Here is a 15,128-nt window from a genome sequence, read left to right as displayed (position 1 = left end):
ATCCTTAAATCCATATACCTCCTCCTCGTCGCCTGTGGATAACACAGCACCCCCCAGCACATGATTAAACATTTTAGGGGCCCCTAACAATAATTCTCAATTGCTAACAAACCCCCCGGAATAATACCAGGCTTATGTTTCACAGGCAGAGCAGGGGGCACACACAGGGAGCATAGGGCACGCAGAGTATGGCACACAGGGAGCATAGGGCAGGCAGAGCATGGCACACATAGGAAGCATAGGGCAGTCAGAGTATGGCGGACATAGGGCGCATGGGGCAGGCAGAGCATGGCACATACAGGGAGCATAGGGCAGGCAGAGCATGGCACACACAGGGAGCATAGGACAGGCAGAGTATGACACACACAGGGAGCATAGGGTAGGCAGAGCATTGCACACACAGGGAGCATAGGGCAGACCCAATTGACAATGAACGAATACAAATCTCCCCCGTGGTCAGTCTTAATAGTGAGAGGTTGAAAACAGACCGATTTCTTAACTAAGATTGAAGTGCCTGCAGTATAAATTGAATATGCTGAGTGGTAGCACCAGGTTTTTTTCAGAGTAATCAATTTACTACCCATGAGATGAGTATTCCAATTTTTAACATACTCCATAATCAGTCTGCTTTTCACTGTATCATTAAGTCGTCTCACTTTCCAACTAATTATTGAGAGACCCATTGTGTATACCTGTATTTGTAGTGAGTATTGTTATGACCGTTCCCTTCAGCTTGGGTACGCTTTTACTTGAGAATACTCAGAATATGCCTGAATACATTTTTTATAAGTATAACTATTTACATCCCCAGCTTGCCCAAATTAAACATACAACTTGTAGCATTCCCCACCATCCTGTCCCCAACTGTGGGTAGAACTGTGATCCCGAACAAAACTCAATACGCTGGGCCCCTGATTATGGACTATTGATTTAACTAGTAATAACTTTGCATGTAGCCCAATGTCTGCAGGCTTCTCCATTACTCAACCATACACACAACAGTCTCCGATCCTCATACTTGCACCTTTATAGTCCAGTGGGATTTCAAGATGGTCAGTTGTTCAGATTCGTCAGTTTTGGCTTAATATAGTTCCGAGTGATAGTGGGCACTAAATATCTAGTTCCAAGTGTATAATACGTGGCCCCGATGAGTAAGAACTTTGTATCATTATCCACCCAGTTGTAGTTCAATTCCGAGTAGTTAGTGTCTATTATACTTTGGGATCATTGCAGTTGAACATAGTTCAGACTTTAAAGATTAATTAAATAATCCTGTGAGATGGGATTGTCGCATGTGTGCTTTGTGTGCATTGCGTGTCTTACTCCTTCACCGATGTTCTTCATAATCTCACATCCAACCAGTTGTTGACCTCTAGCGGCGTGTTGAAAAAAAAGGTTTTCATCTGCTATGACAATCAATCTAGCCGGGTATAACATTTCATATTCCATCTTGGCCTCCCTAAATCGCCTCTTTGTCTTGTAAAACTTTGCCCATTATGTCTGTACCTCTGTATTAAAGTCAGCATATATGGAGATGATTTTTACTTGGTGCTGGAGCGGGCCTTTTGTGCGGGCTAGCTTTAGGATACTGTCACTGTCTCATGCATCCAGAAGTTTGGCAATCAGGGTTCTAGTGGGGCCTCCTGGAGATGCAGGCCACATTAGAATCCTGTGAGCCCTTATAATGGTAAAGGTAGGAGACAGATTTGAATCACTGAGTGCTGTTTTGAGCCACTGTTCCAAAAACTGTTCCAGTATTGGGCCTTCCACGCATTTGGGAAACCCACTAATCTGAGGTTATTCCTTCTCAGCCTGTTCTCCAAATTGTCAGCTATTTGTTGGCAGTCTACTAGGGCTTTGCACATGTCTTGCACTGATTCGGCTACAGGTCTCACCCTGTTTTCTAATTCACCTGTGCGTTCGAGCAGTTTGGCATTCTCTGCTCTCCTTCGCATACTTTTCAAGTCTGGATGCTGCTTCTGAGGCGCGCTTCTGTGGTTTGTTTTGTCCCATTATAGTCCTCTGCAGTAGAGGGTCCCAACTGAAACTCTGTGCGTCCGTAATTGTGACGGTACAATGTATTATAATCAGGATTATGTGCCTGGGTGACGGAGCTATCACATCGGCAGCAAGCCACTATCCCAGTGATTTTATTTATAATATTAAAATACATATTCCTAATATGTAAAGGAACGTTATTAAAATCTAACAAAAATCTTGAAAAACATCATGTTCAAAAAGTTTTGACTGGTAGTATACTTTACCTTAGGGGTTACTTAATTTGTATTAGACAAAATGTCAGTGATTTATGTGACATAAATAAGATTCAGTTATACAGTGGCGTAATCACTAAGCACCTCCCATAAAGATATATTTCACAAGTTATTTATGGTTAATAAGAGGCAGATTGATCAAACTGTGAGTTTAATAAATAAATAAAAATTATCAAAGGGTGAGATCTTTCACCCTTTGCTTCTAAAAATCCCATAGGAATGAATAGAATGTGGGTGAGATTTTATTTATTAAAATCTAAAGTCACATTTTGAAAATCTGCCTCTAAGGGACATATTCATGAAGGGTCAATTTAGAGTTTATTATAAAAACTCCCATAAACTCAAAATTCGAAAAAAAAAAACAATCAAAATTATTAAAAAAATTTGAATTTTTTCAATTCGGGTGAATAGGTTCAACCTGCAAACTCGAATCTAATTTGAATCTAATTCAATTCGAGTTTTTTCACCAAAAAAAAAAAATTTGATTTCAAAAGTCCACCAAACAACTCCAAATTAATTGTAGGAGGTCCTCCATAGGCTAAAATACCAATTTGGCAGGAATAGTCAAATTTTAATTCTTAAAGGGACAGTACATGATAAATTTCGAAATTCAAATTTTTCTCAAATTCAAATCAAATTTGGACTATTCCCTAGTCGAATTACATTAAAATAAACTTGAAATTCGAATTTAAAAATTTTAATTTTCAATTCGACCCTTGATAAATCTGCCCCTAAGTGTAATAAACATATGCAAAATAAATGAGTTACAAAAAATTAGAGGTAGTTTTACACACGTGAAACTGTACAAAGTGCAGCATAAATTACACCCTCATAAATCCACCATTATATCCAAAACAGTGTATTTTTATTACACAGATGTTCAGTATATGTCTTTGTATGGCTGCACTTAATTTAACTTTACATTATTTTAGATCAGATACTTTGTTATACTTGGCAGTTTTATACTTACCTGTATCTGTTGATGCAGGGGTGCCTAAGGACGGTGTTAGAGATAATGCTAAGGAACGTCGAGGAGAGGGACAGGAAGACTCAGTGCCTCTAGGTGCTGGAACAACTTTAAGGCGGTCATTTTCTGCCTTCAAAAGGTCCACTTCCAACTTGAAAGTTTTAATTTTTTGGATAAAGTAAACAGGTCAAATTTAGATTCATATAAAATAGTAAACATTAGCAGTGAAAGGTAAGGAACATAATTCTGTGAGGGATAGACTATTATAGAGAAATCAATAAGACAGAATAAAAAAATCATATGGACGAAATCAGCATACAATAAGAACATTTATATATTTGCAACCTTTGCTGATTGGAATCTTGAAATATTTTATTCTTATAAGGAAACTAACACAACGGGGGTTATTTACTAAAATCCGACTTGGTCTCATTTAAATAAGAAAAACCATGATCAAAAACCCGAGCGAAAACCCGAACTGTACAATTGTTTTTGGTTTCTTTTTTTGGGCTTTTTCCCCGAAAAGCCCGAACTTTTCTGATTTTTGCCCAAAAAGGTCAGATTTGTGAGCTAATTCCAGCACAGACCACAGAAACTGCCAAATAGGATAGGGACCTCTGCCATTGACTTATACACAACCTCGACAGGTCTGAGATTCAGGATTTTTGCAGCATCTGGCTTTAATAAATCTCGAAAAATTTTAATTAAAAAAAAAAAAAAAAAACTCGAAAAAATTTTGCCCCAAAAACCCTAACCAGATAAATTCTAAGTTTAGTAAATAACCCCAACATGCTAGTGGTTTCTCTATATTGGTTGTAGAGAATACTATGGCAAATAAGAAATATGCGCTATTCATTCAATACAACAACACTAGAACATTGTAAAATATAATATATCTCAGCTACTAATTAAGGGGCAGATTTATCAAGGGTCAAATTTCAAGTTCATGGGAGTTTGTAAAAACTCCCATAAACTACCATGAACTAAAAATTCGAAAAATTGACCAATCGAAATTTTTCAAAAAAATAAAAAAAAATAGAAATGTTCAAATTCGGGTGAATGGGATCGACCCGCAAACTCAAATTGAACTCAATTCAAATTCGATTCAAGTTTTTCAACGAAAAAAATAGATTTTCAGGATGCCTCCAAATTGAACTCCAAATTGATTCCAGGACATCCCCCATAGGCTAAAACAGCAATTTGGCAGGTTTAAAGTGCAGAATAGTCGAATTCGATTCTTAAAGGGCCAGTACATGATCAATTAAAAACTCAAATGAATTTTAACTATTTCCTAGTCTAATTACACTAAAATAAACTTGAAAATTCGAATTTTCACTTCAACTCTTGATAAATCTGCCCCTAAGTCTTATTTCCAGTGTTGTGATCAGTCATTCTGTTACCTGCATATTGTGCATGGTTTCTCGTAACTGCTCCAATTGGTGAGCAGAATTTAGAGCTTCCAGACGAATATCTGTCAGTTTCATTTCTTTCTCCCACAATTCTGAGCGCAACTCTGAGACCTCTCTTTTCTCTGGCTCTTCCCCTTCCTGAGCCTCAAAGATCCTGGCAAGCAAAAATGCATTTACTGTTATAGCAGAGAGCAGCAGAGATGTTTTCTTATGGGTGACCAATTCATATTAACTTCAGATTGGTTGCTACTGCTGCAGACACTACAACTTTCATTACATTTTAACACTAGTTATACTTACACAGAAGAAGATGGGGAAGAGTGCAGAGAAGGAGAAGGGGGGCCAGTCTGGCCATGTTGTTGCTTGGGGGATGTTGGAGCAGAGGAATCAGGGGTAGCCATTTCTTCAATATCAGAGTAGGAAGAAGCCGTCTTGGGGCCCTTTTTCATGCTGAATGCCTTGTTAAAGGAACTACGGAGCTATTTAAGAAGAAAATATGGACATTAGTCACTTATTTTTATCCCAAAATAATCTTGCCTATATAAAGCTTGTATATATGTGGTATTCAGTGTTACTAATCTCTGTACTTGATAAAGGGGGCTCTCTGTGCCATAAACCTGTGTTTTAGGCACTCAAGAGCTGCCTCACTAAAGCTGTACCAGAGGGTACAGGATGAAATTAAAATATTTATAAATGCATTCCTGGTGGTAAAGAGAAAATATGACCCACGTGAAAAAAAACATATGCAAGCCCTGCACTTTTCCATCTGGACTAGCCATGCTATGTAGAAGTCAGCAAACCAGACTGAACAGTATTCCTTCTAACACGTGACTATCACAATATTTTAAGAATTAGCAAGTTATGCACTGTTGTACACAGAATAACCATCTTACCCAACTCTTCTTCTTCTTTTTCTTACTCTCATTGTCCTTGATACTTCCAGCACTACAATGACTTGAAATGCTGTTAAGACTAGAAATGCTGTCAGAGGAATTCTGCCTCCGGATGCGTAGTTCTAAATGTGAACAATCGATACAGTGCAAAAATGCAGTGAAATCACAGAGATTTAAGGAAATTAAATATTGCCAATTGACATTCATGAACACAGTGATTTGGGTGCTTATCAATAATAGCACCAGGCTTCGAAAAGAGAAGGTGGCCATCTTCCCAACATTGGATGAAAGCGACTAGGAAGTGGACACCATGCGAAGACTGCTGATTAGTGCTAGGGCCAGACTTATTCATTATATAGTGAATAAAGTACCCCCTCTTGTAAAATATAAGGATATTATAAGTTACAGAGGAGTTTCATGACCATATAAAAGCACGAGGCCGAAGGCCAAAGTTTCAGTGAGTCATGTGACAGAAATGACATCAGAACTTACCATTTATAACTGATGACATCAGAACTCACCGTTTATAAGGATATAATTTACAAGATATTCATGGCTTTTGTGTATTATAATATTCTACACAAAGGCATACCTTACACTGTTAAAACTCTATCATACTGTGAAATTTGCGTCTGAGATGTAACACAAATATAGGCAACTTTATTAAAATGATGCTACTACATTCACAAAATTTGGTCTACAATTGCCAAATTTATGGCAGAAGAGTTAAACCTCCCACAGGTACGTAACCCCAAAATCTGTCTGCTAGGCCTGGTAGATTTCTTGGGATCACTAAGGGGTTTATAAGACTTCCTATGTGCTGTGGGAAGAAAGATGAACTCATTAGCTCTCTATCTGTCACTGAAAAAAGCTGAATTAACACTCAATTGGAACTTTATAAATTTAACATACTTAACTAAAGGAGCACCAGCTATATTTGAAAAGATTTGGGGGCCCTAGCTATAGTTTCCTACTACAACAGTAACCACCTGATATTCTATACTGTGTAACATTACTTTGTAAACACTAACCACTTGATATTCTATGCCATGTAACACTGCTTAGTCAAGTCTGCCACATCTTTGTTTCACTTTATTTGTTGGTTTGTTTAAACTGTTACACAAAAAATAAACCTTTTACAAAGAAGGAGTCCAGCTAATCCAAAGAAAGCAGTTCCATATTAACACCGAAAAGACAAAGACAGTCCTATACACCTACAATGTGTAATTGCAAATACAATACCCCTTGATATTGTGTCTGTTGGGTTCAGTGCGCCGAGGATAACAGCTTGGGCTTCGGAATTCTTTGACTTCAGTAAATCAATTGTATCTTTTAATTCTACAAGTTCTGAGTCCTAAAATCAACAGGAAACATAGAAGGCTATGAGACAGATTCTCAGAAGAAAAAGTCAGTGAAGGCTCATGTAAGACTGCTTAGTAACTTTTTATTACCTTCTGATGAGCAGTATCTGCAAGCAGACGTAGTCTAGATGTCATATTTACTAAAGATTGTTCAAATGCTGCAACCAAGTTTGCCTGCACGATAACAAAAGATATATGTTTTTCATTAGTAAAAACTATAAGGTTATTAAAGTAACTTCTTTTTTTAAAGAACGAGGAAAGCCATATTGTTAGTCCATTCGCATAGTCTGATACCAGAAGTTAAAGGGGACCCGTCACCCAAACAAAATTATTCCAAATCCCATTTTATCATGTTAGTCAAGTAAATTATCTGAATATTGTTTCCATCAGTCTGGGAACTCATAATTATAGTAACCAGGAAGGAGCCATTTTGTGGACACTGTTATTAAGGCAAGCCTTGTATCATCTCAGAATCTTGTTTGTGCACCAGGGGACAGGGACCCAATGTCCATCCCCATGCACTGGTTACACAATTAAATCGTTAACAGAGCTGGGGGAATGTGGTGAGAGCAGTGACATCTAGGAAGTGCTGAATGGAAAGTGAAAGTAATTGTTTGCCCCGCCTCTATGCCTAGGCATAGAGGCGGGGTAGGCAATATTTGATTGACAGCTGATATTTTTAAATGAGTTTACAACAGCTATGAATGCTTTAATAAAAAAAAGAAATTGGCTTTAATGTTTAATTTAAAAAGGACTTTTATTATGCAGATTTTTATGTCTGGGTGACGGGTCCACTTTAATATGACCTAAACCCTTTCTTCTCTGAGCTCCCAGGGCACACTTACTTTATTATGCATTATTAAAGTGAAGGATAAGTTATAAAGGATTTCTGAGGAGATAGGTAGTTTCACCACAAACTCCACACATTCGCCACATGGGCACAGATTGGTAGGACCCACAGGGAATTCTTCCAGTGGATGTTTGCAATAAATAGAGATACTGTAAGAAACCTAGAGTGTCTGAATTGAGTCTGTTACCTTTGTAAATTGAGCAAGTCTCAAATTTCGATGGCTATCCCATGCCAAGGCAAAACGAAGTAAAATAAATAGGCTAGGCCCTGCTTTTTCTACTTTTGAGGGTCTTTTACAGTACACAGTATTTGGTTCTCATTGGGCTCCATCTACTTTTCAAAAGTTAAAGGGGTTGTTCACCTTTGTAACAAATTGACAAATCTAACAGTTCACATGAATAGAACAAACTTTTCCATAGAAATAGTTAACAGAAAAAGTACAGTTCAAGAGATATTCACCTCAGAAGTGTCCCTGTACTAATCCTTCAGTTCCACACAGACCCTGTGCTGGGAGGGGGTCACTGACCCCCAAAAACACTACAGTGTTCACTTCCTCTTCCTTATATGACATCACACATTGTACTGGCAGCTAACTTAACTCCTATTGGCTATGTCTGCTGTCAATCTGCCACTGCTTCCTGTGCTGGGCTGTGCTGGGAAATTTGAGCAGCATTCAGGTACTGAAGAGAAACTGTTACAAGTTTGTGAGCGGGAGGGGAAGTGTGGGCTGTGTACTGTAGAGACTTCAACTGTGCAGATGGGGAGGATCGAGGTGCTTGGGACCTGGAGTTTTACGGATAATGGATCTTTCCATAATTTGGATCTTCATACCTTAAGTCTACTAGAAAATCATGTAAACATTAAATAAACCCAATAGGCTGGTTTTGCTTCCAATAAGGATTAATTATATCTTAGTTGGGATCAAGTACAAGGTACAGGTATGGCATCTGTTATACAGAATGCTTGCGACCTGGGGTCTTCCGGATAGCAGATCTTTCTGTAATTTGGATCTTAGTACTAGAAAATGGTGTAAACACTAAATAAAGCCAATAGGCTGGTTTTGCTTCCAATAAGGATTAATTATATCTTAGTTGGGATCAAGTACAAGCTACTGTTTTATTATTACACAGGAAAAAGAAATCATTTTTAAAAATTTGAATTATTGGATTATAATGGCTACTATGGGAGATGACACTTGTACTTTCCAGAAACATATTATTATTTTTTTGGGGGGGGGGGGGGGAGTGCATGTATTATTTTGTGTATTTACCTCATAAAAAAGGTAAAATATTTTTCTGGTATAGATCCCTATATCATGAAAAATATAACTTTTTCATTTTTTGGTATTTAGAGCTCTAAATCTTGTTCCAGAAGTGGAACACTTAAAAAAGGTATCATTTTCCTAGGTAAATTACCGCACCCCCCCCCCCCGGGAGAGCGCACAGGAGAGCGCACAAAATGTTCAAAAAACGTACCTGCCCTCATCACTGCTCTGCCTGTCACTTAGGGCTGCCACCTCACCTTTTTAAAACCAAACACATATGAAATCCACAGCCTGCATGGCTAATTAGCAATTAATTTAGATGCATGATACATGGCTGCACAGAAATCAGTTCAGTCTGCAGCATCTAAATGAGTTGATAATTAGCCATGCAGCCTGTGGATTTCATATGTGTTTGGTTTTAAAAGGGTGAGGTGGCAGCCCTACTGTCCCTGCTAGATGTGTAAGTTACATACGTTTCTAAGCAAGTCAGTGCTGGTTTTGTTGCAATTTTGTAAATAACTGACATTATGCTTAATGCCAAAGGTTGCCAAACAATGTTGCTCCTTCCTTTTCTGCAGTATTTGTCTGCATGGCTGTGTGATTGTTTGTTACAAGGCAGGTTTGTTTATATGCTGCGTCTGTTAACCTCTGCCATTACAATTGAATAATCAACCAATGGCCATTCAAATTATGTGACTGGTTACAGTTCACAAGCACCCAATAAATTACTAGGAGGAGGGCAGTATCAACATCCAATAGGAAACAAGTAAGGGCAAAGCCTGGGCATGATGATGTCATCATATAGGAAGTTCTTGGTGTCAGGTTCAAAATAGGCCACTCCCATCACTTCAGAAAACTGGTCTGAGAGACAGGAGAAGGACTGAGTTAATAGGTATAGAAATTAGGTTTTACAATGGCATTTTTACTTTTTGTTATGGAAAATGGTTTTTCTAACACATTGAGAGCATTGTTAGTGGTTTCATAAGATTTGTACATTGAAGGTGAACAACCCCTTTAACAGACTAGGGGGGGTTATGTAACAGAAGACACTAAGTTTGCCCAGGAGCAGTAACCCATAGCAACCAATCAGCAGGTAGCCTATACTGGTCACCTTTTTTTTTACAGCAAACTGGTTGCTATTAGTTACTGCCCCTGGGCAAATTTAGCGCCTTTTATTACATATGGTGGTAGATCCTTAAACCCCCTATAGTTTATATCTTAATCTATTTGGGTGATGTGATTATATTCAGCCTTTAGTCTTGCTTAGCTAAAGTGCAGGCTGTTCTATACTCTTTATGAGAAGCTTGGCAATATGATTGGAGGCGGTATAGTAGAGCCTCAAATAATATTAACAAAATGAGTTAATACAGAGCTGGTCTGACCAGTTACAATGAAACATCACTGGACATTGCAGGCAACTATTGCAGATTTGTGCCTAACATTGCTTCAATTGCTTCCTTCACAATAGATCTTACTAAAAGGAGGATGTTCAATTAGGCCTGCAGACGTGTTCTTTTTAGGAAACTGATTTTGATAACACAAACCAATAGTCCGTTATACAAGCTGATGCCTGAGATGTGGGACTTGGGCTACAGACCTATGCGGGTCCATTTTCTTAGACCCGTACCAAACCAATAACAGCAACCCTCAACCCTGACACGCAATCTGCAATTTTTCCCCTACTGATCCGCTACCTAACCAGACCCACAATAGACCAACTTACCTTCCGACCCGGGGTGCACGTGAAACCGGAAGTGACATCACTTCGGCACTGACTCTGCATAAAAAAAGACAGCTGCTGGAGCCACAGGGGAGGGTGGGAGGACTCAAGCCCAAACCTTTGCCGGGTACCCAGCCAGGTTACTCGCATGGCCAGGGAATCTGGGACTTTTTGCCCGAAACCCGACCACTTTGCGGGTACCCGACCGGTTCAGGACTCTAACTTGGGCCATCCTCTATTAAATGGTAAAAGGTGTGGAACACCAAGTGATTTACTCAAGCGGGGAGCTTACACCTGCTAAAAAGAAGTGCTCTGCTGTAGAAAGGGAGTGTCTTTCTTCATTCTCCTGAGCCACTGGGGCTCCTTAGAGTCAATGTGGGTTTGTTAGTATGATGGACTTGTGCTATCTCTCTGCTGCTGTCTTGTCCCTCCTTCCTTATTAACCGTAACTGTTGCCAATTAACAATCTTGCCCCTTTTATAAGCCTGTTACAAGCAACTCATGGTTGCTTGATCATCAAGCTCCCCAGCCAGATCTACCGGCGATTCCTTGTTCTTTGCCTTGTTCCTAGTCTCTGGGTCCTCTCCCTGTTCCTGTACCCATGTTTCTGGTTACCTACCTGCTTGGTGTGGATCTTGTGGTACTGATCTCAGCCTGCTCTCTGGACATTCTCCTTAACCCCTGCCTACTTCGCATGGATCACCCAGTGCTGACCTTGGATTGCTCTCTGGATTTTCCCTCTGGATTTCTGCCTGTCTCAACCTCAGTTTGTTTATTGGACCTTCGCTGTAAGCTGCCTGTCCCAATGTTTGGACTGGACTTTGTTTTGCCTGCTGGTAAACCAGGTTATTCTGTTTATTTATTGGTTACTGTTTTGCACCTTGTTTCAATAAATCTTTACTTTTTTCATGGCTTCCAAACTCTGTTCTCCTATTTATGGTTATACCCGGGTTATCCAGTATACAGACTCCCTACTTCCTATCTGTCCTCCGTGACAGTCTGGTAATTAATCCAGCATTGGAAACCTAAAATACTTGGAAACCCTAAAATACTATCTCCTGGGTTAGTTTACTTCTCAATAGTTGGTTTCTGGCTCTACAAACACTTATGGAACTATATTTTATTTTGACTGCCAGAAATCCTACTAGGAAACTGTGCCTTGTATTTAGTTAGCAAAGGGATTTTTTTGTTCTGTTTGTTCAACTTTTCAACAGTCTGCTGGATCAGAGACTTGAGGGGGGGGGGCACATGGGTCATATCTGTTGCTTTTGAATCTGAGCTGAATGTTGAGGATCAATTGCAAACTCACTGAACAGAAATGTACCATGTGGCCCCCCTTCAAGTCGCTGACTAGCTCAGAGTTATAGAGCTGAAAAGCAGGAAGTTGGATTCTGGCTGTTTTATTAGAGATCTGTTCACTCCAGCCTTTATACATTACATTTTTGGCTAACTAACTATATTAGAAACATTTTTTATTTTGCACAGCCTATCTATTTACCCAGTTTTTATTTTCACACTGAACTATTCCTTTAAATTCTCTGTTCATATTACAGCAAGGAAGAGGGAGGGTTTTTTTTGTTTTTTATTGAAAACTTTACAACCGAATATTAACAGGAGAGAGAGAGAATGCTGTGCAGGCTGCTGTCTGAGGCCAGGACATTTGAGAAGGAAATCTGGTGTCAAAGCCCATGTGTAAACAATAGAAGCAAAAATTATGTGTTCTTTTTCACAGAAGACTCCGAATAGCTGCACTTTGAGTGTATATGTTGTTTTTACATCCAACCAATAGCTACAAGTAAATTATTTCATAGCAACAAATATTTTAATGTGAGACAAGTCCTGCACAGAGCTATTATTGCTCTTTGATCCCTGTTTATCTGTTTAAATCATTGTGTTCTACAGGGCATGTCCGTTGTCCTAAAAGTGTCCTCTAGTTAAAGCTTAATTATGGTTTATGTAACTCATTCCTGGACTTAATCTAGGTGTGGCAAAAAAATCAATACATTGGCCAACTGTAAGCAACAAATACCATTTATGCAGGGCATTATGTACAATTCTACCATGTACAGATACAATCACCGATATAAGGCAGGTTTTATTGCATTGTGAAAGTTTCAGGGATAATGTAGCAACAAGGACAAAGTATGCCAAAATCAACTTTTACTTTAGTATTATTTAAGCAAACATTTTTCACCACTATATTCAACTGGAGTCAACTTTGCACATTACTATAAAATGTTCCTTTTAGCATATCTAAATCTCATTTAAAGAACAAAAACAGAAGGTTTTAAAGTAATTAAAATATAATGTACTGTTGCCTTACAATTGTAAAAATTGTGCATTTGCTTCAGAAACTCTATTATAGTTTATATAAATAAGCTGCCCTGGGGGGCAGCTATTCATTCTGAAAAAGGATAAAAAAGCACAGGTTACGCAGCACACAACAGATACATACCATAGAATGCAATAGGTTTAGTTCTTAGTTGTCACTTTTTCAAGGCTCTCTAGAGAACTATATAATAAATATCTCTTGCAGATAAAATAGGTAATTTGATGCCAAGAAATTGTTTATTTCTAGGATCTAGAAATAAACAAATTTCCATTGTAAAAACAACATTTCACTTTTAAATCATATTAGGTATTCACTCAGTTAAGAAAACACTATTACAGCAGGGTTTTAACATCTCATTTTGTATTTTGACATCTAAAAGAAAATGTACTGTGTATAAATGTATCACGACATTGATACCCCTCTGACCCCCACTGCTTGTGAAACTTACATTAGCAGACAACTGTGAAGTAAGAGTTGCTACTTTTTCCTGTGAGGACTCCAGTTCTCTGCGAAGTTTTCGTATTTGCTACAAAAGAGAGTTAACAGATCAGTTGCAATTTTTGGAAAGTAACAAATTACGTAGCAGAAATCCCAGAAGAGGGATAATTAAACAAAAAGTACCTCAGACTGCATCTTTTCCTCAGCCTGAGAGAGATAGAATGTGGCATGCCAGAGCGGAAAAGAGGGAGAGAGAAATAGGATTATAGTGTGGATATCTGTATTTCCTTTATAGTAAATTCAGGTCATGAGAATTACACATAGCACACTGTTACTGTAGAAAATAAAAACCACTCCATTATACTTAGGGTCTTACGGAGGAGTATGTAGAAGATGCACTTGATGCCAGAGACAGGACTGATCCATGAACTGCAAAATACAATATAGAATTATAAATCACAAGTATATCCAAAGTTTAGTTACAATGCAAGCTAAAAAGATAATGCAATACATATTTACAATGTGGTTATAAATGCTAGAAATAAAATGTGTTATAGGCGTTGTTCACCTTTGAGATAACTTTAAGTATGATGTAGAGAGTGATATTCTGAGACAATTTGCAATTGGTTTTAATTTTTTTAATATTTGTGGTTTTTGAGTTTCATTCAGCAGTTCTCCAGTTTACAAATTCAGCAATCTGGTTGCTAGGCTCCAAATTACCCTAACAACCATGCACTGATATGAAAAAGAGACTGGAATATGAATAGAATAGGACCTGAATAAAACAATGAGTCATTAAAAGTAACAATAACAATACATTTGTAGTCTTACAGAGCATTTGTTATTTAGATGGGGGTCAGTGACCCCAATTTGAAAGTCGGTAAGCCTCAGAATAAGGGAAAATATTTTAAAAAACAATACAAAATAAATAATGAAGACTAATTGGAAAGTTGCTTAGAATTTGCCATTCTATGACATATTAAAAGTTAGCTTGCTTAAAGAGGTGGTTCACCTTTCAGTTGAGTATAAGTTCTGCACAGTATGCCATTTAGAGTACCTGCAAAACTTTGCATGCATGTTTTTGATCTGCTTAAAGGAGAAAGAAAGGTATAATCACTAGGGGGTACAGGTTTGTTAAGCACCCTCCAGTAATTCGAATCACCATTTTCTTACTCTGCAGACCCGTATACATGCACAGTAGGGAAAAGGGCAGGCTTCTTCACGCATTTTGCTTACACATAAGCGTCTGCTTGTGCATTCCCTTGCCGTGGCTGTTTCATGTGTTCCACCTCAGGGGAGCACATGAGTTAATGCAGCCCAGTCTTTTTTATCATGACTAGACTAGACTCACTAGCAATATTCTTTGTAAGCCCTTAATGCACACAAACAAATTTTGAGGCCAGCACACACACTATACTTTTCAACTTGTTTATTAATGACCTGGAGGTGGGCATTGAAAGTACTGTTTCTATTTTTGCAGATGATACTAAATTGTGCAGAACTATAGGTTCCATGCAGGATGCTGCCACTTTGCAGAGTGATTTGTCTAAACTGGAAAACTGGGCAGCAAACTGGAAAATGAGGTTCAATGTTGATAAATGCAAGGTTATGCACTTTGGCA

At 38.4% G+C, this 15,128-nt stretch overlaps 1 protein-coding gene across 5 annotated transcripts in view; it reads right to left on the bottom strand.

The window, feature by feature from the left end:
- The window catches only part of nav1.L (neuron navigator 1 L homeolog), a 147,298-nt gene that overhangs the window by 33,605 nt on the left and 98,565 nt on the right, over positions 1–15,128 (bottom strand). For all 5 annotated transcript variants that reach the window (XR_005965391.1, XM_018246543.2, XM_041582033.1 and 2 more), the window contains 9 exons: positions 13,884–13,936; positions 13,691–13,714; positions 13,518–13,595; positions 6,994–7,077; positions 6,785–6,896; positions 5,543–5,664; positions 4,950–5,128; positions 4,641–4,803; positions 3,244–3,391 (listed from right to left, as the gene is read on the bottom strand). Coding sequence is in view for 4 of the 5 variants with exons in the window: in XM_018246543.2 (XP_018102032.1) it covers positions 3,244–3,391; positions 4,641–4,803; positions 4,950–5,128; positions 5,543–5,664; positions 6,785–6,896; positions 6,994–7,077; positions 13,518–13,595; positions 13,691–13,714; positions 13,884–13,936 (963 nt within the window). In the remaining variant the exon portion in view is untranslated. The remainder of the gene's footprint in view (positions 1–3,243; positions 3,392–4,640; positions 4,804–4,949; positions 5,129–5,542; positions 5,665–6,784; positions 6,897–6,993; positions 7,078–13,517; positions 13,596–13,690; positions 13,715–13,883; positions 13,937–15,128) is intronic.

Source organism: Xenopus laevis, chromosome 2L (assembly GCF_017654675.1).
Source record: "Xenopus laevis strain J_2021 chromosome 2L, Xenopus_laevis_v10.1, whole genome shotgun sequence".
NCBI classification, from domain to species: domain Eukaryota; kingdom Metazoa; phylum Chordata; class Amphibia; order Anura; family Pipidae; genus Xenopus; species Xenopus laevis.
Note: the sequence above shows the minus strand (reverse complement) of the source record. Positions and strands in the feature narration are given on the sequence as shown.